General features: G+C 38.5%; 1 protein-coding gene across 1 annotated transcript; it reads right to left on the minus strand.

Annotated features, from left to right (window-relative positions):
- Positions 1–1616: 1616 nt before the first annotated feature.
- Positions 1617–24764, minus strand: CTSO (cathepsin O). Its single transcript, XM_032862969.1, has 8 exons — positions 24599–24764; positions 16224–16332; positions 15523–15662; positions 13431–13598; positions 11839–11960; positions 6432–6595; positions 5775–5867; positions 1617–3288 (listed from the first exon to the last, which is right to left on the minus strand). Exons 1-8 carry the CDS (start codon positions 24749–24751, stop codon positions 3254–3256), a joined length of 984 nt encoding a protein of 327 aa, XP_032718860.1. The 5' UTR covers positions 24752–24764; the 3' UTR covers positions 1617–3253.
- Positions 24765–26802: the final 2038 nt, after the last annotated feature.

The raw sequence follows: 26802 nt of genomic DNA on the forward strand, positions 1-26802 counted from the left end.
TTTGGGTGGCTCAGTTGGTTAAATGTCTGACTTCAGCTCAAGTCATGATCTCAGGGTCCTGGGATGGAACCCCATCTCCAGCTCCCTGCTCAGCAGTGAGTCTGCTTGTCCTTTTCCTTCTGCTTCTGCCCCTTCCCCAGCTTGTGCTTCTGTCTCTCTCTCTCAAATAAATAAATAAAATCTTTAAAGAAAATACTTACCTCAATCTTTACTTGACTCATGAAGTAATAAAAAATATATGCTAATAGATGTTCTGTCACCAAGATGTCTTGGAATCTTAGAATAAATGCTATTTGTCAAGGTTTATTCTTCTAACAGACTAAATGATTTAACTTAACTCTTTTTATTTTTATTTCTTGCTGTGACTAAACTAGGTAGTTGTAAGAGTTTTTTTCCACCCCCTCAAGGGATATATCAGTAATTCTTAATGTAAAAGTCAAAACCATTTATAATGCCAGTTACTACCCTTGCCCCACTCAAAATTGCTTCTAGTGCTAACGATCCACTTTAAGTTTTAATTTTTAAGCAAGTTGCAAAGTCTGTGTAAGGTTGCCTAATTTAGTATTCACTTTGAGATCTTTGTGAAATCACATCCAGGAACATCCTGATGATTTTCATTATGACTCCGAACTGTTATGTGTATGACTCCTAACTATTATGTGAAAATCTCACTGCTTTTCCTTTAGCCCCACTGGGGGAACTTCAAGTAGCTTACTATGGCTGGAGCACAGCATATGTCCTCATAGAACAGCAGAGATTGAGGCAAATAGGTAGAAAGGGGCTTCTCTATGAAAGGTCATTCAAAAGAATTGGCATGTTATCTTTTAGGCATTGGGGAATTCCTGGATGGTTTAAAGCAGGGAAATAACATAATATCTTACAGAAATGCAAATCCAGGGGACACATAGTAAATGGATTATAATAGCATCCATCAGAATCACCTGGAGCACTTATAAAAATAAAGTGTCTTGGGGTATCTGGGTGGCTCAGTCTGTTCATTGACTGACTCTTGGTTTCAGTTCAGATTATGAGCTCATGAGTCCTGGGATGGAGCTCTGCCTTAGGCTCCACATTCAGCAGGGAGTGCTGTTTCTCTCTCAAATAAATAAATAAAGTGTTTTATAAGTCCTCATGTGGCTTCGGGTCTGGGGACTATACTTTGAGAACCTCTGTGTTAGGGGACATAGGGTTTGGTGACTACTGACTAGTATAGTTGAGACATAACTAAAGAACATGCATCTAGGAAAGGAGCATAGAAACAGAGCGAAGGTAGGTGATTAAGTGATGGGTTACTAAAGTGTAGTTGGCCTGATTCAGTAACATTTCCTTCACTTCTACTGACTGGGTGATTATATAATATTGATGCTGTTAACCAAAATAGAGACTCTAGGAGGTATGGAAGTTTTTTTCCTTTTTCTTTTTTTTTCTTCTTTTTTTAGAAGGGAGGAAGAGAAGGGGGTAATTTTATAGACATTGAGGTTCAGATGTCTATAGAGAAAACCAAAACTTGAATATATGGATTTGGAACTGAGAAAAGCTTATGGGAATTAAGCACATTAACACTGTTCACAAAATGTAGGTCACGCTCTTATCAAGAGTCTTCTTCAATCAAAGTAAAATATAGATTGTTTTATTATAAATGTCATCAATATCCAGAACAGCTAAGAGGTATTAATCATTTTGTAATTTAAAAAGTCTTTAACATTTGAAAAAAAAAAGTATCAGGAAAGCACTTACAGTGTATAGAAATCAGTAAATAAATACAAGCTAAAACAACCAGCGCACAGTCCCCTTCTGACATATTTGGATAATTAAAATATTAATCAGAATATCAATGTTTTTCTTCCTGGAACATTTCTAAATTTGAGTCAACAGTATTTTTTTTGAGATTGCTTCTGGTTGGTGTAAAACAAAGAAATACAGTGTTTTGCTTTTGATTTTCACTTTCTAATAAAGAGGATAGATAAAGCTCAAAAGTGAGAGGAAAAATGGGAGGGCTTCAATTTTTTTAATGGTTGCTGTTACAATTAAAATTTTGTTTTCGTTAAGATAGTCTACATTAGAAAGCAACCATAAGTTTCAGAGAAGAAATGTTTACATATGCAATATTTGATATGATTTTCTTACATTAATCCATTGAATATTGAATAAGTACTTATTGTACTTATATTTAGTCAGAAGATCAGCTCTTCTGCTCTGAGGTTCTTACACTGCCACACACCCACACATGATGACTTCTGCAAAAGAAAACATTGGCATCAAGAACTGGAACCACGTAGAAGCCAAAAGGATACATAAAAATGTGGTTAGTATGGGAGTCTGGGAAAAGTAAGCAGAAAAGTGGGAAAACAGACAGATTGGGAAAGTCAGTTTGACTGATAGCCCAGATTGCTAGGCTTGGGCTTTGAAAGGGGTGGTGCCTAGGAATGAGGGGAGGAACAGATAAGTAAGATCCTGACTTGATAAAGGCTTAGAGGCAAATGGAGCCAAATAAATGGTTATAAAATAGAAATGGAAAGTGAAAAATGAGACTTCTTTAGCCAGGGAAGCCAAACCACCTGGAATGTTTAGGAGCATTACAGTAAAGAACAAGAAAAAGAGTAGGAGGCATCCTCCTCAATACAGGGAGGACAAAGGAAGAAATAACACCCTCCTGGAAGCCTATTGACAACAAAATTTTCCAAACAGTAGTTTGTCTCTCAGGCAATGCTCCTGGAATTTTTCCTACCACACAGTTGCCATATTGGTCCTTTAATTTCAATCAATTTCTCTTAAAAATTGGTTTTGTCCTTTTGTTGCTTTCTATATGACCTTTTTACTGTTTCAAGGGTAAGCATCTTTTGTGGAGGTAAAGCAATTGGCCTTTCAAAATCTTTAAGAAATTCCATCTCCGAGGGCTGTGATTGTAACTGTGAGAAGCACACCTTATTCTAGGCTGACCATTTTTGTATATAAATGTAAGCTATGGCTGGTGATGATATTGTACAGAGGAAAAGAAATTCTTATCCCCTCCAATCCTACTGGAAGTATATCATTAAAGACAAACAAAAACAATCAAGCCAGATAAAATCCTCTTCAAATTGAAGAGATTCCTAAAGTGACCTTCATCCCAGGGTCTAGAAACTGTTCCACAGAGTCCTCCTAGGCCACGGAGCCGGTGGTCTGAAGGCGAACAGCTCTGGGAATGGAGTTCTTTGCTACATCTCATTATGAACCTTCATTTTTGTCGCTGTCCCTTGATCTTCCCAACATATCACACAAATACAGCAGAAACAGAATCTGCAATACCTAGAGAAAAAGAAATTATTAGTTCTAGTCTATTTCCCTCTAAAAAAAAATGTAATGCTTATAGCTGGCAGTATAAACATGGCAACTTCAAAAACAGATATTAGAAGAGATGACTAACATTTTTGTTTCAAGAAACTACAGGGGCACCTGTGCGGCTCAATCAGTTAAGCAACTGAATCTTGGTTTGGCTCAGGTCATGATCTCAGGGTTGTGAGGTCGAGCCCCACGTATGGCTCTATGCTCAGTGCGGAGTCTGCTTGTTCCTCTCCTTTCCTTCTAGCCCCTCCCCACACTCATGTACTCTTTCCCTCTCTATCTCTGTAAAATTAATAAATAAAATCTTTTTTTTAAAGAAACTACAAGAAAAAAACCCCAAAAAACAAAGACTTACTATCTAAATAGATTAATGTATCTGAAATCTTTATGGCACTCATATGTATTGCTTAGAGGAATACAGTAATTTATAGGATTGTTTTAAATAAAATTTGAAACTTCAAACTCTTAAGATTTGAACTTTAGCAAAATTTAAATAAATCACAAATATGCTAGGCTTTCTTAGCACCTAAGACCATAGATCTCAATATCATGGTAAAAGCAATAAATAGTCCATTTGAAGATTGGATTTCATTGTAATTAGCTATGTCTTTAAAATCTCTTGGAGCCATGAAGTGCTATCTGTGTTACACTGTTGTTCATAAGAGAAATGTGATCATCATCAGGTATTAACTTTCAGGAAATATTCATTTTCTGGAATGATTTGGATCCCTGATTAATTACTAATCAGGCAAGCACGTGGAGGATCCCACTGGAACACGAGAAGAGAGGAAAAATTATTCCAACTCACCCTAGTAGCTGGGGGCTGAAGAAGAGGTGGTGGGGGAGGATACGGAGTCATAATGGAGGCAAGTATGAACGAGCATCTGAATTATGTTCTTGCAACTCTCTTGCCAGAGCCTTGAGAAAGCCAACCTTCGTCCAGGTCCAAGTATCACCACTTTGACAGTTAGAGATAATTTGGGTTTAGCAGCAGAGGCTCAATGAATGGCAGCGGTAATATATCTTCAAGTTCCAACAACGGAAAAGCCCCCATGATGCTAAAAAGTAGAGGCCTGACTGGTTTGCTAGTGCTCTGGCCAGAAGACTTCTTTAATGTTGACTCTCCTTCATAAGTAATTTCAGAAAAATATTTTATTGGGGTGATAGGCCAGACTGCTGATTAACTCTCATGGATTCTACGTTATGATACCTTTAGCCAGTGTTCACTAGATTGAATCAAAATATAAACTCTTAAGACTTTCTTTCTTTCTCTTTCTTTCTTTCTTTCTTTCTTTCTTTCTTTCTTTCTTTCTTTCTAGGTTTTATTTATTTGTCAGAGAGTGAGCACAAGCAGGGGGAGGGGTGGAAGGAGAGGGAGAAGCAGGCTCCCTGCTGCACAGGGAGCCCAATGCAGGACTCAATCCCAGGAACCTGAGATCATGACCTGAGCTGAAGGCAGACACTTAACCGACTGAGCCACCCAGGCATCCCAACTCTCGAACTTTTCTATAACTCTCTATTCTCAGTCTCACTCTCTGGAGGGTTCTACAACTTTTAAAAAAGTCGTATGTATGTTAGGAATCATTGTAATAAGAAATTAAATGATTGCTTTCATATGCAATATAGTTTAGGTCAAACTTGATTCATTAACTGTGTTGATTTCCTAGATTAAAAATTTTAGAACATATGTTTACATATAAGTTTTAGAATACAGTTAAAAATACGTGACTAGCTACTTTAATTTGGTTTGTGGTTAACCAGAAACAAAATTGTTATTCAGCAAAAAAGCATATTTGGTATTTGCTTCAGCCCCTCAATTCCGGTGTGCGTTTTGCTTGAGTCTGTAGGTAACAAGGGACATATTAAAACAGAAACAAGCCTAATGCTCAGATTTTCATATATTTTGATACAAAGAAAAAGCAATTCTTGATACCCTTGAGCAGGTATTGTGGTGCAAAAATTAGGAAAATTGATTCAGTTATAAAAAATAAATAAGGGAGGTGCCTGGCTGGCTCAGTCAGTGGAGTGTGAAACTCTTGATCTTGGCATTGTTAGTTCAGGTCTCAGGCTGGGTGTGGAGCCTACTTAGAAAAAATGAAAGAAATAAATAAATTTTGGATATGTTTTCAGAGCATCTCAGCCTCTTGGTAAATTAGTACTTTATCTTATTAGTACTGTATCTTATTGTATTTTGCACGTTATACTTGTTATCACTACAAGCTCTCTTCCTTTTCAAAATGTGAACATGCGCAATGTGTCTTTTCAAGGAACACTATTTTATGTTTATCAGTTGGCTAGAGAATGAAAATTATTACTGTAAAAATGGTCTGAGTCCATTGGAAGCTGACTAGGGACTTAGATTACGAGCATACAGGTTTGTAATTTTAATATTTTCCAAGTGTCTGCCTGGACATTTAGCCTGAAGTTTTAAACATGAATTCACTACTCACCACAAATATTGCCTCCCATTTTAACATGGGCGTAGCCATCTACTCCCCATGAACTTCCCCATGAGTTCCGCACAATCCAATATGGAGTACTTCCTACAAAACATAAGATGGTGACAAACCATGAAAAGTTAAAATTTTGTTGTGAAGCATATTCATTTAAAGAGTTAGTTCTTGATAGGTATAGCAGCTCTGAGCAAAAGATTAAAAATGTAATGTGATTCTGGCTAAGTAAACTTGAGCTGCACTTAGTGTCACACTCCAGGTAATAGAAAAATATATATTTGAATCAGATAGCATGAAATGAAAACATATACACAATTCCAGGGAATTAAGAAAAGGAAAAAAAAATAATTTTTAGAAAAATATGATTAAAATAACAAAGACTTCTTTTCCCCCAACAATTATTCTAAACATTCCAGGTGGATAATGCACATTATTTAAATCAAGAATTATTGTTATTTTAACAAGATTGTCCTCAAAATTGATAGGGGGGACCATGACAGGGTATTTATACCTGGAAGTCTACTGAAAAGTTGTAAAGGTCTTAGGAGGACTTAGACATGGAAGGACCAAATTTCAGCATTTTAAAGGATGGTGATCATTTGTAAGTCAGAGTTCAAGCTGCAAAGCAACCAATCAAGTCTTATCAGCACTTACCTATTTTATCAAATCCAGTTATGAGAACTGCATGATTTGCTTCTCCACTAGAGCAATGGTGCTGTATTATTCCTCCCAAATAATCTTGCCAGCTTACTGCATCTACTACCACTACCAAGGGGCCAAAGGTAAGAAGTGCTTTTGCCATTTCATCTTCTTGGTCACTACCGGAGGAGGAAATCCATGATTAAGGAGTTGTTTTTAAGGTAGAACTATTTTATAAAAAAAAAAAAATCTATTTAATCTATGTATGGTTAGGAGTAGGTTTGATTGCAATTACAGAAGACCTAAAAATGGGAACTAGAGGTCTGAGAGACTGGGTAGTCTAAGACTTCTATGGGGCTCCAAGGTATCAGGAAGCCAGAATCTTTCTGTATTCTGCTCTACCATGGGTCAATTAATGGTCCAAGATTGCTGCTGGAGCTCTTGCCATTTAACATATATTCCAGACAGCACAAAGAAGAAAGAAGTACAATATTCCTGTTGAGAAGACTTCCCAAAAGTAAAACACATGCTCTGCGTATGTCTATATAGATAACACACATGCTCTGCATAGGTCTACATAGATCTCATTGGCTAGTACTCAGTTAAGAGGCTAAGTTTAGCTTTAAGGAAGATTGGAAATGGAGTTTTGTAGCTAGCTGGCAAAGTATCAAGTTATAATAGGGGGATTCTGTTAATAAGGGAAGTGAGAAGCCTAAATGCATTAGATAACTGTGCCATACCATGTGAGAATCAAGAGACTGACCAACTTCTGTGAATGAACGCCAAATGCAGAAATCAGAGGGGAGCATTACACAAAAGTGGCAAATGTCGTTATACAACAGAAGCAGGGATGTACTATACAGTGGCTAACAGAACATAATTAAAAAAAAAAAAAAGAGAAAAGATCTAGAAAAATCGGAAGTGATACCAGTCAACTTATTTATATGTCTCAGTTTGGGGAAAATAATATCTTTTTCATAAACGTGTGTTACAGGTTGCCATGTAATGGGTTCTTTGCTATTATTTTAAAATGAAGCTATAAATGCAGATTAAAAAAAAAAAAAAGATGCCAGGAGAACCAAGGCTAGATTGTGAAGTCTGTGAAAGACCCAGTGTTTGCTCTCACACGTGGACATCTACTGACAATGTCTGTTACATAACATTTGGTCATAATCGATCTTGGAAGTATGTGATTAAACTATTATTTACCCTTTTAAAGGTCAGCCTGATGAGTGAAGGACACTAAAACCAAATTACTGATATTTCAAGCCATTAAGATAGCATTTGGTATTTTATTGCTGCAGCAAGCCATGAGTAAATTAGTAGCTCCAAAGAGTAAATAACCTATTATAACCTGCTGGGGATCAGTTTCCACCAAGGGGACATTTTGCCCACAGACGGGGAAAAAATTGAGTGCATAAGAGACTTTATTGAGGTAGAAACTGCATGCACGTTCATTCTAAACGTTTATTCATATGACCTGTTAATGTGAAGATCTTTTTCTGGATATCTATAAGCAGTCAATTCTAATTTTCGCTGCTGTAATAATAACCTGTATTCATTAAGATTATCCCAAGACAGGAAAAATTACAAAATTCCTATAAGGCATCATGGTAGGGTATAGGCATTGAAGTTCTGCATAGCTGGGTTCAAATTACAGCTATAGACTGGAGTCATTCTAGTCACACTGGAGTCAGTGACTCTAGCAGGTGACTGAAGTCACCTCTGTCACAAAATCAATCTAAGGAGAAAATTGCAGGTATAAACTTATAGCATGCCTAACATAAATTACACTCTGAATTTAAAAGAAACAGCTCCCTTTCCTCATTTCTAATTACCTGGTAAACCAGTTTTGTTCAGCATATGTTTTAATGTAAAATGTATATTTTATTATATTCAAAGTTTTGAACATTTTGTTATCCAAATATGACAAATAGGATTACCTACGTTTAAGAGTATACAGGTGTCTCTACCTTTGTAAGATGACAAAAGATAAACTGTAAATACATGATATCAAAGCTCCAGGGACAGGGAGAGCATGATGGAAAGAGAAAGATCAAGAAGGAAAAATATTTTTTTAGAATGTAGAGGGTAATTAACATGGTAATATCAAAGAAACAACCGAGTAGTAGTCTCTGCTTTGAGGCAGAACTAAAAAAAGATATAAAAAATATGAAACAGGAGGATATAACATAGTCCAGAAATGTTCCATTTAGTCCCAGAATGACTAGCATTGTTATCTCTTGTGTTTCAGAAAGATGTTGGCTGTTAGCAAGTTAAAATATACTCCTAACAGCACTTTTATTTCCACTATTAGCTCAATAAAGAACTACAACTGACCACTGAACTGGGGGTTAAGGTTGCTGAACCCCCACACAGTCAAAAATCCGCAATTAACTTTGGACTTCCCCAAAACTTAATAGTCCACTGTTGACCAAAAGATTGACTGATGACATAAGCCATCCATTAACCCATCTTTTGTATATTATATATACTTAACACTGTATTTCTACAATAAAGTCAGAGAAAAAGTTATTATGAAAATCACAAGGAAGAGAAAATACTGTACTATACTGTACTTTTTGGGGAAAAAACGCTTATAGGTAGAATGTACAGTTAAAACTCATGTTGTTTGAAGGCCAAATGTACTATCAAAATCCATATTGTTGATAATGGATATACTATCAAACCTTTTTCCAAATGCTTAATGTGGCCCTATAGTTACCTCACTAGTTCTGTGACCCTCCCTGAGTCTCAGGAACCTCAGATGTGTCAGGGGCCTGGTCCGGGGCCTTACTACAGCAGTTGTTCTTGGAAAATCTTCCCACATCCTTTGGCCCTAACCACGGTGGTATAATTGGCCAGGTTTCCAACAAGGAGGTCTGAAGCTCTTTTCCTGAGGCCCTTCTCTCTTAAAGAGCCAGGAAATCGAGCTCGCCCCACATCTCTTCCTTAGTAGCACCCTCAAATGACATGGAAGGTAGTAAACATCAATTTGGGTGTGATAACTCTGAAATGCCTATTTACCTTGGCCCCAAGAGCTCCTCGGTAGGATCAGTAAGTACCCTCAGTACTAATTTGTTTGGTAAGAAAACCCTGCTTTCCTTGTTAGTCTCATTTCTCTATTTCCCTACAGTGTTTCCAGGGATCACTGCTTGAGGTCGATATTCCTTCCTGAATTTGTTCCTGTCTCAGACTTTCATGTCTCAAGTAAGAGTTTATTCCATTCTTTCAGTTGTTCAGGCCAAAAAGCCTAGATTCGTCATCCTTGACTATCTTTTCTCTCATCCCCTCCATAAAATCTGTCAATATATTCTGTGGGGCTTCATATTCTATGAGGGATAATAACCTATGATGTCTCAGGTCTAAGACCATTTTTCTAACACTGCTCCAAGGGTATTACCCGATAACCTTTATTGCCTCATCTCCGACTAGTCTTGTCCATCTACAGTCCCATTAGCTTCCTCATTTTTCTTTAAATATGCCACACATGTTTCTGTCCCTTTGCATTTATGGCTCCTTATGCTTGGAACAGTTGTTCCTCAGATGTCTAGATGGTTACGTTCCCTCACTTCTCTAGGTCTTTGCTCAAAAGTCATTTTCTCAAGGAGCCCCTCCTGGCCATTCTTTTTAAGACTGTATACCCCCCTGATGTTTCCTCTTCCTCCCACTGTTTTACTTAGTTCTCTGTAGAAATGATTACATCTAACGCTCGGTACATATTTTTGTTTGTTTTCTTTATTGTCTGTCTCTATCACTAAAATGCTGTCAGGGTTTTTTGTCTGTTTTGTTCACGGTTGAATCCCCAGAACCTGAAACAATGTTCAATACATATTCAAATGAATGAGTAAATCAATGAAAGATCTTCGTGCAGAGTCTAATACCATTTAGCACTCTATTACCAGAATGTTTATGTCCAGTGTAAACAGAGTTGGTTTTTTGTTTTTGTTTTTTTTTCTAATCGGGACCTCTTTCTTCTTAACCAAAGGGTTAGACAAATCATGCTTCAGGTCCAGTGCCAGTGACTTTTACATTCTCTCTCTCCAAATCTCTCTAATTCAGATTCATGCCTATTCTTCTACATGTCTCCCTATTTTGTTGTTGTTGTTGTTGTTATTTTGCTACTCATGATGAGGGATTCCCTGAAGTTTTTAAGTGACATTTTTTTTTAACCTTTTAAGTGATATTTTGAAAATCTATTTACTTCTTGTGTGCATGCTTCACTTACACTCTTAAGGAATGGACAGCTTATAGAGACACACTTCCTCATTTTTGAGAGTGTGTTTCCCTCAAAAAAGATGTAGGACAATGTATTCGGTGACTCTGCACATTTTATTACAGACTCTGTGTAATCTGCCATCTGTGGAATTGGGACTCTCTGGTGTGTGGTTCCTAAGGTCACCCCGAGAGCCCTTGTTGTAGATGGGAGCTGTGCTGACAATCTGTCAGGCCTCTGGTACACGTATGCTTACTTAGACGGGTTCCATTTTGTTCAATGATCCAATTTCACCCTTGATTTCCTTCAGATATCATGGGTTGGCACCATCTGGACCAAGAGATTCTTTTATATTCTGTATTGGTATGTTTTGGGGTAGTCTGTCACCTCAGCTGAATATAATTTACTTTCTGCTTTCTCTGTTTCAAAAGACTGTGCTAAGATTCCTTTATATATTTTTTTTTTAAATGAAAAAAGAAGCTATTTGAATCTTCCTTTGTCCTATTATCCCTGAACCCGTTTTGTACTATATCAAATGGTCACAATGGTTTTCTAGTTGGCTTTCAGTGTTTCATGCGTTTTTAAAGCATTTCGTAATGACTCTTTGTCCCTGAACCTATTCAAAGTCATCATGCCATTCAACTTTCAACACCAGTCCCTTTCCTCTGCCTGTCCTTATCTGCCCTGCACGCCCATCATGCCCGTAGTGTGTGCCCCATAATCCACCTCCAGTAAGATAGTCTTACTTGCTTCTAATAAGAAAGTTTCAGTTCATGCTTTTCTTATAGTTGATGCCTTAAAAAAATGCAAGCATGTTCAAAAATGATACTTCTTGGTAAGGAGACTGCTTGATACTCACTGGAGAGTCTATACAAAGCGATTTTGGATCACTTCAACAGTGAGACTGAAATATACAAATGATAATCACGGCAACTCCATTTGTTAGAAGGAAGGTGGTAAGGATAACTTTTACCTTACACAGATTTAAATGTGTTAATTCTATTATAAACACAAATGGAAAAATAAGATCACATTTAAGAAACAACATCTTTAGACAGCCCTCCATTAGTCTCTCTAGCAAAAGGGTAGGTCTTAAAACAATGACTCGTATTCAATAATGCCTTCAATCCAGTTATTGATTCCAAATGGTCAATAGATCAGAGACTATGAAATGCAGACAGAGACACAACAGAATAAGACAATTACCTGAAGTCATATGCAGAATAACCTTTGATTGAAAATCCAGACTGTGAATCAGAAAAGTAATGGCACAGGCCATTCTGTGCTTTAAATGGGTACTCTGAATCTCTCACCAGTCTTACTTGTGTCTAAAAGAAAATAATCATCCACAGGGTTCTCTATTTAAAACACAGTTGTTTTGGAAATCAAACAGCAATTTCTACAATGTGTCCAAATAAGATTCAAGTTGGCCACATCCTCGTCATGTGGCTATTTTTTAGGTTATCTTAATAACCTAAATTCATAAATAACCTAAATTTTTAAATTCAACCTTTAGGTGTTATGTACATACTAAGTTAACTCAGTATCTTTCTCTTCTACTCTTGTTTTTCCTCTAACTTCCTTCCTTAGAGCCTCTTTACATTTGATAATAGTCTTACCATTTTTTTTTTTTTTCCTCCTGAGGTTGCAAAAGGGCAACTCATTTTCCTTCCAGAGCTTCTGGTTCCATCAGCAAGTCTCTGAGACTCACTCAGCCCAGGCAATGGCCAGATGAAGCATTCTTTCCACCTACATCTCTCTATGCCATACATCTAGCATATGTCACATATTTTTTAGCTGTTGGTAGACAATCCTCCTTTTCTGATTCTGGGCTTATAGAAGCCAGGGGACACACAATTCCTTGTTGTCCCTGATGTGTACAGAGAAGCTTCTGACATGTAGTAACTCAAAATACAGCAAGCGAACAAGGAAAGAATATTCCAATTTGGGAAATTCCAGCTTGATGACTTTTACAAACCATAACAACATCCTCATGGTTTGGCTTCATGCAGTTGGCCCTGGATACAGGACAATGTCAGAGAGTCTCCTAAGAAACGGAGGACACTCCGGAGTATTGGATAAAGCCCTCCATTGAGACAGAAGACTTAAGACACAGTTCTGGCACAGCTACTGATTTGGCAACACGATCTCACCTCTCAGGTCTCATTTCTTCACCTACATAAAGAGTTATTAAATTTGCTGATTTCTATTGTCTCTTATAATTGCAATATTCAAAGATTCTATAGAAATAAGTAATCATAGGCTCTCATCTTTCTGGGACATTAGGTGATCTATAACTATGAAAGAAAGTATTCACCTACTGAGAAATGCTGAGAAAGAAACACACGTACTTTTCTGAAAACAAATGCAGGCAAGATTTTCCACACTTTGATCACTTAGTAGCTGACTTGCCTGAAAGCAATTCATTTTCAAATCTTCTGAGGGATTCAGACTTTGGCCATCAAAATTTCTGAATTTAAAAACATTCTTTGGGGGTGCCTGGGTGGTTCAGTCATTTAAGCATCTGCCTTCGACTTGGATCATGATCTCGGGGTCCTGGGATGGAGCCCCTCCATCGGGCTCCCTGCTCATCTGGGAGCCTGCTTCTCCCTCTTCCACTCAGCTCGTGCTCTCTGTCTCTATCTCGGTCTCTCCCTCAAATAAATACATTAAATCTTCAAAAATAAAAAATAAAAACATTCTTTGGTATATATGAGAGTAAACTGATTTAATTCTGAAGGCATGTTAACTAAACCAAGCAGGAAACGAAGAGTTTAGAAGGCTGAGAAACTAGTCACCTTATTCAGCCAGTTCAAAGCACTGAGAGTGGAGCCTCCCTGGCAGCCGTAGTTATTATAGGAGCAGTCGATGACCTGCTGTACACTCAGGTCCTCCAAAGGCTTCCCTTTTATTGCATATACTGATTCCATGGCACCCACCACGCTGAAGGCCCAGCATCCTCCACACTGTTGAAAGAGAGAAACAGCATTGTATTTATTATCAAATAATGTTCAAACCAAGTTCGTCCACATTGCTAATTATCACGAGTTAACAAGTCAAGTAAAGTGGGCAGAATCTGGAGGCCTACAAAATATTAATGCCCAGCCTATAGATTTTCAAATAGACGAAAGAAAAGAAAAACCAAAATTCTCACTTCAGTCCCAAAATGTAACTATTAAAGATGAACGGGCAATCACCCTGGTCAGTGAGACAATGCAAGATGAAAGCGAGATTCAGAGATTGAGAGAACACCTGGACGGTCTTTTAAAGACTCATCAGTTCACTGGACATGACTTCTGTTTCTAGGAAGTGTGCCAACTCCCACCCACTCTTCAATCCCTCTTGTTTCTCCCCTGACCCTCTGCCTCTATGGCATCCACCATCTCCACCCTAAAGGGCAGAGGCAGTGATAAGGTGATATGGGGTGAGGATATATACATCATCCAAGCTGTGCTCATTATTTGATTGACTCAGGAGCTGAATGAATTACTTTCTAGGCTGCCAAAGTGCCAGCATGGGCATATCACAGATATGCATAGAATGTCATAACGATCAAAACCCATACTGGCCATTCCTCATTGAAATGTCAGCTGACAATCTTCTTCATTCTGGATCTATTAACTTGATTTTATTGGACTAACTAGAATGAAAGAATGAAAGGGTTCATCCTGAAAGAATAGGGAGAAAATGGAGGAAATGAAATCAAGTTTCATGCACAAGGAAGAAGGATCCATAGAAAAGGCAGAGGTAAGAGTTAGATTTGAAGTTGGGCAGAACTGACTTCATCCCAGGACATGTACTACACAGTGAGGCAAAGAAAGGAAGAACAGTTGGTTATCTTTGTGGAGTCGTGTTGAGTGACTTTATGGCTTTAAGGGTCTTATTATGTCTTTATGCCCAGTGCCTATGGCATAGGAAAATAGGCACTAAGGAACTCTATGTCCGGGTCTCCACCATTTGAGAAAAGTGAGTACAGGTTGCTGACACCATACCTAGAGCTAGATTTAGTTTATCTCCCAATAGCTGCCCCAGGAGGGCAGTTTCTACTCAAAAATATCTCTACAGTATATTTCTTTAACTCAAGATTACTAATGAAATTGTATTCCTTTAATACAAAGTAGACACTTCCTGGAAGGATTCTGTTTCTGACTAATTCACTCTTCTTTATGAATTCAATAATAAAGCAAATGATTCGGTGGTAAAACTTAAATCATAATAATACATATATTTTTAAAAAAGCGATAGATTTATATTCTGAGGAGAAAAGAATCATCCTAACTAGACGGTGACTGAGAAACTGCTTGGCTAAAACACCTTAAATGGGAAGGCTGAATGACATGGTAAGGTTTCCACTCAGATAAATTGAGACTATACCTCTGCAGTTATGGGGTCGATTTTCCCCGGTCAGCTGTCATTCCCTATGCCAATGGAGTATAGAGGAGTAGGTTTATCTTTAAAATAAAAATTGGCTTTGGGTGGCTTGGGTGGCTCAGTGGGTTAAGCATCTGCCTTCTGCTCAGGTCATGATCTCAGGGTCCTGGGATCAAGCCCCGCATCAAGCTCCCTGCTCAGCGGGGAGCCTGCTTCTTCCTCCCCCTGCTCCTGTGCTCTCGCTTGCACGCTCTCTCTCTCTCTCTCCCTCTCAAATAAATAAAATCTTAAAAAAAAAAAAAAATCGGCCTTGACATCTGCCTCTCATTTCATCAGAGATTCTCCCTTCATTGTCATTTCTGGGTATTTAGAGTGTGGTTTTACCCAGAGATATGGCTTCTGTTACAAGTTTGATTGAACTGGACTTCAAAGATGACTTCCCATGCATGCTAAGATGATTTACAAAAGAAAAAAAAAAAAAAAGAAAGAAAGAAGGAAAAAGAAAACCTCTAAACTCACAGTTTTCTGGTTCCTCACTTGGGTTACAACATGTTTGTCCCGCCAGTCAAATCTTGATGGTAAAGATACATTGGGTATGGATATTTGCATCTCTGTTCGGTATCTGGGCAATCTGGAAGACTTGCTTCTTAAATAAATAGCTGAAGAGAAACAGGAAATGAAAAGACAGCCAACATAACGTTATAAGGAAGGCCTCCTGGGATTCTTTTTGGAGGAATTTTTCAAACACAAACAGAAGTTTTCTAGTAGAGCCTGCCATTTGTGGTTTTCCTTTATACATTTTCATAACTCAAAATGTACTCACTGAAAACTAAGGAATTCCTACAACAGGAGTAGAGCTGCCATATAAAATGACTTGTCTGATAGAACTCGGTCAATAATAAAAATGAGTATAATTGATATCATTAGCTTTATCATAACCCATGGAACTGTGGATGTCTAGGATAGAAATAGCACTAAAAAATGCAGAAGGGGTGAAACATTGGCCCTTACAGCTACATGGAAAAATCGATAACATTTAGATCTTAATTAGAAGATAATCACAAGATAGTAGCCAGGTATTTACATGCTTGACATTTAATATTTAATAAATGTTAATTATGACTCAATTTACTAGATTCACAATTAAACAATTCCTCAAAAATTAAGGAAACAAATCAAAATCAGGAAACCAAACAACTAATAGCACAATATCACCGTACCTTTAAACTCTTCCGGAAACAAATAAGAAAATTGATTTATTCCATAGATGGCACTAGAATTGTCATGAGGGAATATAGAATTCAAGTATTGATGTCTATTAAGGCTTTCCTAAAAGAAGAAAAAAATTAATTCACATCACCTATGTTCACTTATCAGAGCAATGTATGTGTAACTAACTTGGACATATTTTTCAGGTGTTAGAAGCAAAGCTTAATTTATTTCCTACCGATCACAGTGAAAGATTGCATAGGACCTCTAGATCAGATTTACAAACATTTGTGTGAAAACTATCATCTGGTTTCAGGTATATTTTTGAGGCTGGAAAGGTATGTCTTATCCATTATAATTCCTCTTTACCAGCATGTTGAAAGCACTAAATACGTGTTTGTTGAACACAGTGGAAAAAAAACAAAGTGAATTGCAAATAAACACTAGATCCTAGTAGAAACTGTCACAAAGAGATACTCATTAGATTAAAAAATTATGAATTTGGAATGCATGTATCTTTGAATTTCCCAGCACTATATAACAAAGCACGAAAAAAATAAATCAGTAAATAATAAATAAATATGATTCTATTCCAGCTTTATAGCTCTCTCCAGCTCATTATGGGTAAAAAGGCTTTGTGACAGCAATGCAGCTGCAGATGTTCCAGGAAGATAGATTAACTTGTGTATCTGGAGGGAAAACATGACCATTATTTACAGATTCCTCAGCTCTGAATTTTGTAATAATTTATCTTAAGCTTGTCTTTTGTGAGAACATGCCTCAATTTCCTGATGCTAACCAACTGTGTAGGATAAATACAACTTCAGGAGACTACCATTAGGTAAGTTTCCAACTCTAGCTCATACGTATTTGTTTATGGATCTACGTGTTTATTGTGTGTCTGTCTCACAAACCTCTAAGTAAAATGAGGGCGAGACCTGTCTGTCTTGTTCATCAGTGCACTCCCCACCCTGAGCACATGCCTGGCACACAATGGATGCTTAATTAACATTTTTTGTGGAATAAATACACCAATGACATTTTATATACATCATGCCCGTAAGAGCTTGAAGCTATTTACTTTGAAGCAAGTTATTACTGGAACTTATCATCTTCTTACTACATCCTTATTGACCGTGCCTGGAAGGACTGTTAATGAAATAATAAAGAGTTACTAAATGAATTTTATGTACTTAAGAATAATCTTGATAAAGCAGAGTTCTGAATATAATTTAGAAAGCAGATGGATGAATACAAAAATAGAACAGAAATAACAAAGCACGTATCTATATTCCATGTGACAAACATGAGCCAGAGACTGCTAGCTGCTAAGGAATTTAAAATTCATTCATTTTCTAAGTATTGGTTGAACATCTTTGTGGGTTAGACTAGCTAGGGCATTGAGAATGTAGGACACTAAAAATGCATAGGAAAGCAAGTGGTAGCCATGAGAATGAGCCTCACAGACTTCCATCTATGGGGGGTTGTGTGCTGCGTGCTGAATTACCACAAGAGAGGCCACGGTTCCCACAAGCTGCCTGTAGCCAATGACTGAGCCCTGAGGGTCTCTCTGACCCTTCCTTTGGCTGCACAGCCGTCTAAAGCACTTCCCCCAATCTATCTTCCCTCCCTCCATCACTCTAGATCAGAGTTGCGTTGCCATCAGGTAGCTCTCCCAACCTGTCCCCATTTCTCTCAGCCATTGGTCTTGTGATAAGGAAATGAAAAAAGAAAGGATAAAACACAAATGATCAACATCAAGAACAAGGAAAGGGCCATCACTATGGATGCTTCAGTCATTAGAAGAACAGTATTTTGAAAACGCTAAACTGGGAAGTTTTATGAATGTGTGTATGAAATGGACACACTCCTCAGACATCACCAATTGCAAAAACTGAACGTACGAGAAATAGAAAACTCTAAGCCCAGATGTCTTGTTTGGTGAACTCTACACAATTAAAAAAGAAATAATATCAATTTTATACACATTCTTTGAGAAAATAAAAGAGAAGGGAATGCTTTGCAACTTATTTTATTTTAATTAATGAATTAATTAATTAATTAACTTACTTACTTGAGTTAGAGAGTGAGTGAGAAAGAGAGCACAAGTTGGGAGACAGGGAGAGAGGGAGAAGCAGACTCCCTGCTGAGCAGGGAGCCCCATGTAGGGCTCCATCACAGGACTCTGGGATCATGACCCGAGCAGAGGCAGACACTTAAACGACTAAGACACCCAGGCGTCCCTACAACTTATTTTACAAGGTCGGTATTACACTGATTACAAAACCAGGCGAAGACAATAGACCGACGCACCAATGGCCCTCCCGGCTATAGATGTGGAATACTTAAGAAAGTATTAGCAAATCAAATCCAACAATATATAAAAAGGACAACGCTTTATGACCAAATGAGATTCATTAAAAAAATGCTACATTGGTTTAATTTTTGAAAACCAACCAGCATAATATACCATATTAATGGCATTTTTTAAAAAAGCAAGGAAAATCATATTTTCAGTTGATGCAGAAAATGCCCTTGACATAATTCAAAATCTTTTCGTGACAAAAATCCTCAGCAAACAGTGCTTGAGAGCAAATTTCTTGGTCGTGATTGAGGGAATCTACGAAACCCCTATATCAACCAGAGGCCAACTTCTAAAAGAATCCCATTTGTGGATTTTGTATGTCATTCCAGTGCACGGATTCCTGTCATTTCATGGCTGTCCACAGCCCACGCTAAGGATATCTGATATTTACAACGTGACTTCTTGCAAAAACCAAAGACCTCTAAACCCCAAAGTGCTCCGTTTTGCCTTCTCCCCACCACTAATCCTCATCCTCCCTTTTCTGATTTTGCAAGACCACTAATAATATTAAAAGTACTTCCCATGAGAATTCTGAACAAAGCGTAATTCTCTACATTTATATACACACACAGTAAATTTCTCCAATTTCTTCTCAGTTTTGCAACAAATGTCTTAACCACATTGTCATGCAATATTTGGGTAGCTACTTAACCTCTTGGGTCCTTATTTTTTTCATTGACAAATGGGGTAATTCCGACTTGACAGAATGTGAGAATTAAATAAGATAATGTTTGGAAAATGCAAATTACAGAAAAAATGTTAAATTTAATACTCTCATGCTGTATCTTCTTTTCCCCCTTAAACACAGAATATTTTTCCCCCTTTAACCACAGAATATTTGGACATAGAAAATGTCCTTCAAAGATCATGTTTTCAGGTTTTCTTAGATTAATATGGAGCTAATCTTTGTCATGCAATTAGAAATGACCAATTACCAATCTGAAGAACCAGCTTTCATAGTAAAATGATATTATCAGTATATCCAAGAACATTTATTCTCTTATTTGCTAGAACAGTAGGACACAAATTAAGTCCCCCTAACAGAGTTTCAAATCACTTAAATTTTAAAAAAGCTCTGTATTTCATTTCTGGAATTGACTACTCTTCCAAGTGACTTTTCTGGTCTACTTCGATTCCTTCTGTGAGAGCAGATTTCACAGAAGCATCACAAACTGTGAGTCTGTGGAGCTCCTCATGTTAACAGGCTCTGTCACAGAATCAGTCCTAGGTAAAGGACCAATTACCTCATGCTCTTAAGACAATGGAAGAGACCATAATGGTATTATAGTATGGTAGACTATATCTACAGTCGAGTCAATGTGCCTAAAACCATATAAAATATTAAAATAAAAGACCTGAGCCTTAAGGTCGCTTATGAAAGAAGACAGTCAAGTTCTGAGGAGGATACAGCACACAGCATTAGTAGTTTTGAAACACGCAAATGCGTGAAAAACAGACGGTTCATAGGATGGTGATCTATTTTGTACTTTGTGGTGTGTGCTTCCTTAATGAGTTCATGCTTTGCTGGGATAAGCTGGACACTGAAATTACTGCAGAAGCCACGGATGCTCTGTAAGGCGACTTTTCGTTTAAGGCTCTAAACTCACTCCCACGTCTGTTCTTTAGCTCTTCCCTCAACAGCCCTCACTTGGAGATTCTGACCTTTGGTGTAGGACAAATCATACACACGGATGGATTTAAAACGTTCTCCTTGCTGGTGCTTTCGTTTCTGGAAGTTGCAGTAAGTCTGGGGATGGCCCAAGAGGCAAAATGTTTATATGCGGTGTGGGAGCATCGCTGAGAATTTCTCTTAAGACTTGAGAGTTGTAAATCTTTGATCAGTGAATCTCAGCTGAGGGAAACTCCCTCCTTCCTCCTCTTCCCTCCCAAGGATTTTTGGCACTGTGTGCAGACAATTTTGATAGACACTACTGGCACCTGGTGGGTAAAAGCCAAGGACGCTGCTAATCACACTGCAAGGCACAGGACAGATCCCCACAACCAATAATTATCAGTTCCACAATGTCGACAGTGCAGCTGTTGGAAGGCCTCTACTAGAACAATAAAAATATATACTTTCATAAATTCCTACTTTACAAAAGTCACCTGCACAAAGGATTTTGTATATGTTGTGCTGACATCTGTGTAAAAATAATACGCATGTATGTTTATCAAGCAGAGTAAAATAAAAAGAAATATGTAGTCATTTAGTATTTGCTTGTACATGCACATAAAGACTGAATTAAAGTGATACTCCTTTGAGAATTGGTTGAAAGAATAATTTTTACTCTTTATATTTTTCTGTTTGTTCACTGAAAAATGGATTCTAGTACAATGTTCAAATATACAATATCCATTTGTTAGGCTATAATTCTTTGAAGTTGGCACATGTCTTATTCCCCCACGGAATCAGAAAACCCAGATCAGCTCCTTTCACATAGTGAATATCAAACTATTGGATAGATGGATGGACAGATGGACAAATGAATGAACAAACTCTGATCCAAGATTTTAAGTTCCTGATATATTTTCATTTTGGCAATGCAGGCATTAAAGTTAGAATCATTGAAAATGGTCACTTGAACAACAGTACCTTACATCAAATTCACCTGTCTATGCTAGGTAGAAAATGTGCGTTAAAGCATTCTTGCCCAGATTTCATTTGGAGAAGACAATCCAGATTTTAAGGGGTTGATTATGGCAAGTATCTGTGACTTATTAGTTAGGATTATTTATTGTAAATAAATAAACTGGTGCTCCACTTTCCAGTGATGTGTTTTGAAGTCTAAACACTTTCGTTTCTGGGCATCCATTTTGTGAAGTAAACTCCCACTAGAAGCAATTGGTTTGAAAACTTTCCCAGGCTTTTTCAACTCAAGATTTCTAAATGTACTAAAAGTCTTCAGAAGATTGTAAAATCTTCTGTTTATACATAAACTACTATTTTCTATTTATGCATAAACAACATGCCTAACAGTTATATATAATTTTAACAATGTAGCATATATCATTTTATGCCAGTAATTTTAAAGTGAAGATTCTGAAATTTTATGCACAAATCCCATTTGTATTGGCACATAAACATCATTCTGAAGTGAGTACATATGACTTTTATGGGTCTGTGACTTCTCGAAGGCATAAGAATATGAACTTTTCTGTGGTGAAATAATGAGCATCAGTAAATTATCAGTGCGTGTCTGGGTTTCAGCACAAAGAGGAGCAGGCTGAATCCTCCATTCTGATTTTCCTCAGCATTGGAAGTTTCTAAAGCAGTGGAAGAGCGCAGATTGGGGCTGCTATCCGTTTTCCCTCCATCAGTTATCCTGAGAAGCATACCATAACAAACCAAGGAGTGGCCCAGTCTTCACCCAACAATAATGTGGTGATAGTTTGTGAACAAGTGTCATAGATGCCATCTAACTTCCATTTAAGAAATAGTCCTAGGAACTTATGAAAATACATAAGGCAGGGATGACAAGACTCTTTCACAATTCTCTGAACCCAACACCGTGAAAGACATTACTAATCAATTAGACATTTTCTCCAACTGTCTCCAACAGCAATTCTCTGAATACTTTCCAATGCCATATTTCAGGCAGCCACTATTAATCAATCCATTTGCAAACATGATGAGACCTATTTGCTATCCCTAAATAAGAAACAAAGATCCAGAGATTACAGCTCTTGGTCCTCAGGATTTGTCTACTTTTTATAGCATCTATAGATTTTGGCCCAACACAGTGTTTTACGATTCTATTTTAATTTTTAATCTTTTTTTTAAACTTTTTTAAAAGACTTATTCATTTGCGAGAGAGAGAGAATGAGAGCGCGCGGATGAAAGAGAGTGGCGGAGGAGCAGAGGGAGAGGGAGACAATCTCCAGCAGACTCCCCACTGAGCGCAGATTTCCTCATGAGGGGCTGGATCCCATGACCCTGAGATTATGATCTGAGCTGAAACCAAGAGTCAGAAGCTCAACCAACTGAGCCACCCATGGGTGCCCCTATTTTTTTTTTCCTCTAAACTTTAACTTCACTGTGAAACAAGGACATTTTCTAGATTCTGCACATAATTTACCAGATGGTTAAGAAGTGGGGAATCTCTGCCAATTCATAACTTGACATGATCTTATAGGAGTAAAGCGTTGTAGAGTTGTAGTTATGAGTTTTAGTTATCACATACTTTAATCTCTCCTGCCTGGCCAGAAGAATTCTTCCAAATGCTCATGGGTACCATGGAAGCAAGGCCTTTTCTATCTTTGCCTGTTTCCAGCCCCCTACTCCAGGTCCAGACAACTAGAATCTAACACCACGAGGTGCTCCACTTTCCAGTGATGTGTTTTGAAGTCTAAACACTTTGGTTTCTGGGCATCCATTTTGTGAAGTAAACTCCCACTAGAAGCAATTGGTTTGAAAACTTTCCCAGGCTTTTTCAACTCAAGATTTTTAAATGTACTAAAAGTCTTCATAACTGACCTCCCCCACTTAAATGTTCCATTTCCTGTTACGGATCCTTGTATTTTTCCTGAGAAGAGTTGAATTTGCAGACATTTGTCTCCTGGGTGCAGCCACTTCACAGGACCAATATGAGTAACTATATAAGTCAATAGATATATATTACATATACTTTTTAAAATTTTATTTAATTTTTTTTCACTGTTCCAAAATTCATTGTTTATGCATATATTAAAAATATATTTATTATTCTTGCCTCCTTGTGCCTCCAATCTTCCGACATGATTTTCTTGAGGAGGACAGCAGTGTGTTTATTTATTCAGCCAATGAATAAATTATCAGTAGAGATAAGATTGACTTTTTTTCCCCTAAAGGGTTTGGGTCACCACCATAGGCAACCAAGCCCAGGACAGGGGCAGAATACAGGGACATAAAGTTTGTTTTCCAGCAATTGTGCCAGTGCTTCTGGTTTTAAAAGCTATAATGTAACTCAAAAGCAATAAAGCAGAGACAAGAGTACACATCTTGGTTTGGGCCAAAAACAAGAGCGGGCACAATCAGGCAAGGCTGCAACTTCCTAAACACTGGAATATTCTAGGGAAGACAGGAGGAGCAGAAAAGAGTATAGCTACATAACTCCAGGAGAAATCTCAAGACTATACCAGCAAAAAACTAAATATCATTCCAACAAACAATATTCCTAAATTCTTACTTTTGATTCAGAATGAATCAATTTTCTTTTATAATAAAATGATGACATCTTTCACGATTTAAAAAATTGTTAAGTGGTCTCAGATATATAGAACACAGTGAGGCAAGCTTTCAATCAGTATCTCTAGGTTACAGAAAAAAACCTATTGATACTGCGCTAACTCAGTCCATTCCAGAAGTTTAACGCTGGGCTAAAATCTAAGCATTCTTATGAGGTTTTGAAAATAATGTGAAAAGGAAATGAAATGCTTCCCTTTTTTCCAAATCCATCTCCAGCAAGTGAAGAAGAATTTTAAGGTTGCTGCACTAGTTTAAGGAGCCCCAGCTCAGGAAAATCACACATAGGCAGGGCTCTGAGCTTTCCCAACGCGGGCTCTTTGTTTAGAACAAGCTGATCACAGGCGGTCACCAGCGCCCCCCTGCGGAAGAAAAACACCCATCAGGCTTCTTCCGCTTTTAATCAGGTTCCGGAGACTCTGAAAAGGAACCGCTTTGGAAGGCCATGAGGACGGTCCAGGGCACTTGCCAAAAGGGGTGCTTCTTCCAATCGAGAATACGTTGAACATATCCATTGATTACTCTGGGCTCATCCCATAGGTCCGCGGTGACAAATCTAACCTGCAACATCCCCTCTTTCGGTTAGCCCAGATGGGGGAGGGCTGGCACGTGCGGAACGGAGGGTGAAGTTGGCCTAGGAACTTCTCAGGAAGCCCAAACCCGTCACCGAAGTGCGGGCAGGGTGACCACCTGGAGTGGCGGCTCTCAGTGACACCCCGCCACCCCTCAACCCGCTGCCCCAGCCCAGACCCCGGGCAGCAGGGGCGACTAGGAAACAGAGAGCGGCGCGCGCTCGGTACCCGGAAGGCGGCTGCCTGTCGCTCGCGGCTCCGCGGCTCCGTCGCCGTGAAGGTGGCGCTGGGGTCCGCGGGGAGGCCGCGGCCGCAGCAGCAGCAGCAGCAGCAGCAGCAGCAACAAAGCAGCCAGAACCGCCGCAGCGCCCGCAGCTCCATCCCCGCGCCCCGCGCCGGGCAGCCACCAGTCCCCCCCACCCCCCGCCTCCCCCGGGTTTCTCTTTCGATTCCTCGGCTCCTCCCCCTCCTGGGTTTGCGGGGCGGGAGCAGCGGAGCAGGGTGCACGGTGCTGGGCACTCTGCCGCTCCCTGAGTCCCCATGGCCCCGGACCTGGGAATGCGATTAGCGGGAAACTGTGGCGGTTCCGCTGATGTTTGTGGCATCTTCATCTCCCAGCTGTTAGCGGAAAGCTTGAGAATCATTCTCCGTGCGATGCGGGAGAACGCAGACTGGTGTGTCACCTGCACTTCGAGAATGAAGTCCTTTGTTCTTCTTCCTTTTATCTCAAACTGAAAGATTCAGGCAGTATTTGAATTTTTCTTGGCCTTGTTTCTGCTGTTCCTACTGCGGAGGTCTCTAACGTTTAGGACCTAATTCTAAAATGTTAGCGAATTGACAGAGTCATTCATTCGTTCAGCAGATGTTTATAAATACGTAACAGGAATTTGCAGTTATGAAAGTAAGGCACACTTTATCTGTTATATGATGGCCATTTCAAAACCTCTCAAGCCTTTTTTTCCATTTACAAAGGAAGGTAGGGGTAGAACGTACTTCTGAAGTTTGTGGTGAAATTTAAATATAATAATCTACCTTAAACACTTTGCAAGATGGCTGGCATATTTTAAGTGTTCAGTTTTAGCTATTACCTGTTTAAGGTAGCTCCCCCCCCTTTCATTTTATTATTGTAATTGCTTTCCACCATCTCAGCTTAGTTCGTAATAACCCATTCTTCATGGGTTATTACGTAATAACCCTTTCTTCTTTTATTTTTTTCAGACCACATCAATTCATATTAACACAATCCTACAGAATGGACCGCAGAGGGAACAAAAGTAATGTTCAAATCAGTTAGCATCTCAATCTGGCAACTTCTCAGATTAGAAATCTTCCAGTGGAAGGGGGAAAAAATAAAGACCCCTTGAAGGGAAAAAACAAACAAACAACAACAAAAAACCCCAAAACCAACTCCTTAGAATTTCCATTATTGTGGGTGTCCTGGATTACTCTTGGAACAGTACGGGTCAGTCTCTCAAATTTGGAGTGTATAGACAATGTAAATTCTAGCCCAGTAGGTCTGGAGTGGATCCTAATTCTGCTATTCTAACACCTCTCCCGCCCACCCCCAGCCCCAGGCTGCTGCTGGCACAGGCCCCAATTTGAGTAGCAAGGTTTATCCCACAACTACTTTTTTTTTCCAGTTCTCAAGGGAAGGGGGCTGTGGGAGAGGGGAAGAGGACTGGGGTATGTAGCTCAGAAATTTCTGTATGCTTTTCTTGTCATTCCACCTCTGTTTCTGTCCTTGGGCAATGAGTAGTAACTGAGTAATATTGTTTTCTTTGGGCCTCAGAACCAGCTGTGTAATTTGTAGCACCCAGTGTAAAATGAAAATGAAGGGTCCTTATTCAAAATTATTAAGAATTCCAAGACAGCAACAGCAGAGCATTAAACCAAGTAATGGGCCCTTCTAAGTACAAGGCCTGTGTGACTGCACAGGCCACACAACCATAAAGGCAGCGTTAATGGGCCTTTATATGAGAATCTTTTCTAAGCAAGGCTTCCAGAAGTCTTCAAAATTGATGTCATAGCCCTTTTAAACTTTTTAGAACCACCATTTGATTTATGTCTTTAGTTTTGTCTAGGTAAAGGGAGTAATACTATTCTTTGATGCAAACTTGGTAATAAAAGTAATATACATCTCTTTTGAGTATTGAGAAATATGAAAGTCTTTTTATATGCACATATGATGAGATATATTGCCCTTAGAATGTGTCATGATAAAGATTTAATTTAGATAAGAAGTTCACAGATTAATCCCCATCTCAGTCTCTTTAGTTCTTCTGTACCTGGTCCTTTCTGTGAGTCACTTAAGCTAACAATTCTTATTTTTAAATGGAGCTTTGCTTTTAGATCATAGCTACTGTTTATGAACAACCTACTGAGTCAGAAAATTTAAGTTCAGTAGTAATTCTTAACCCAGGGTAGTTGGTACT

This window comes from Lontra canadensis, unplaced genomic scaffold, assembly GCF_010015895.1.
Source record: "Lontra canadensis isolate GAN:19392208 unplaced genomic scaffold, GSC_riverotter_1.0 scaffold1, whole genome shotgun sequence".
Classification (NCBI taxonomy): domain Eukaryota; kingdom Metazoa; phylum Chordata; class Mammalia; order Carnivora; family Mustelidae; genus Lontra; species Lontra canadensis.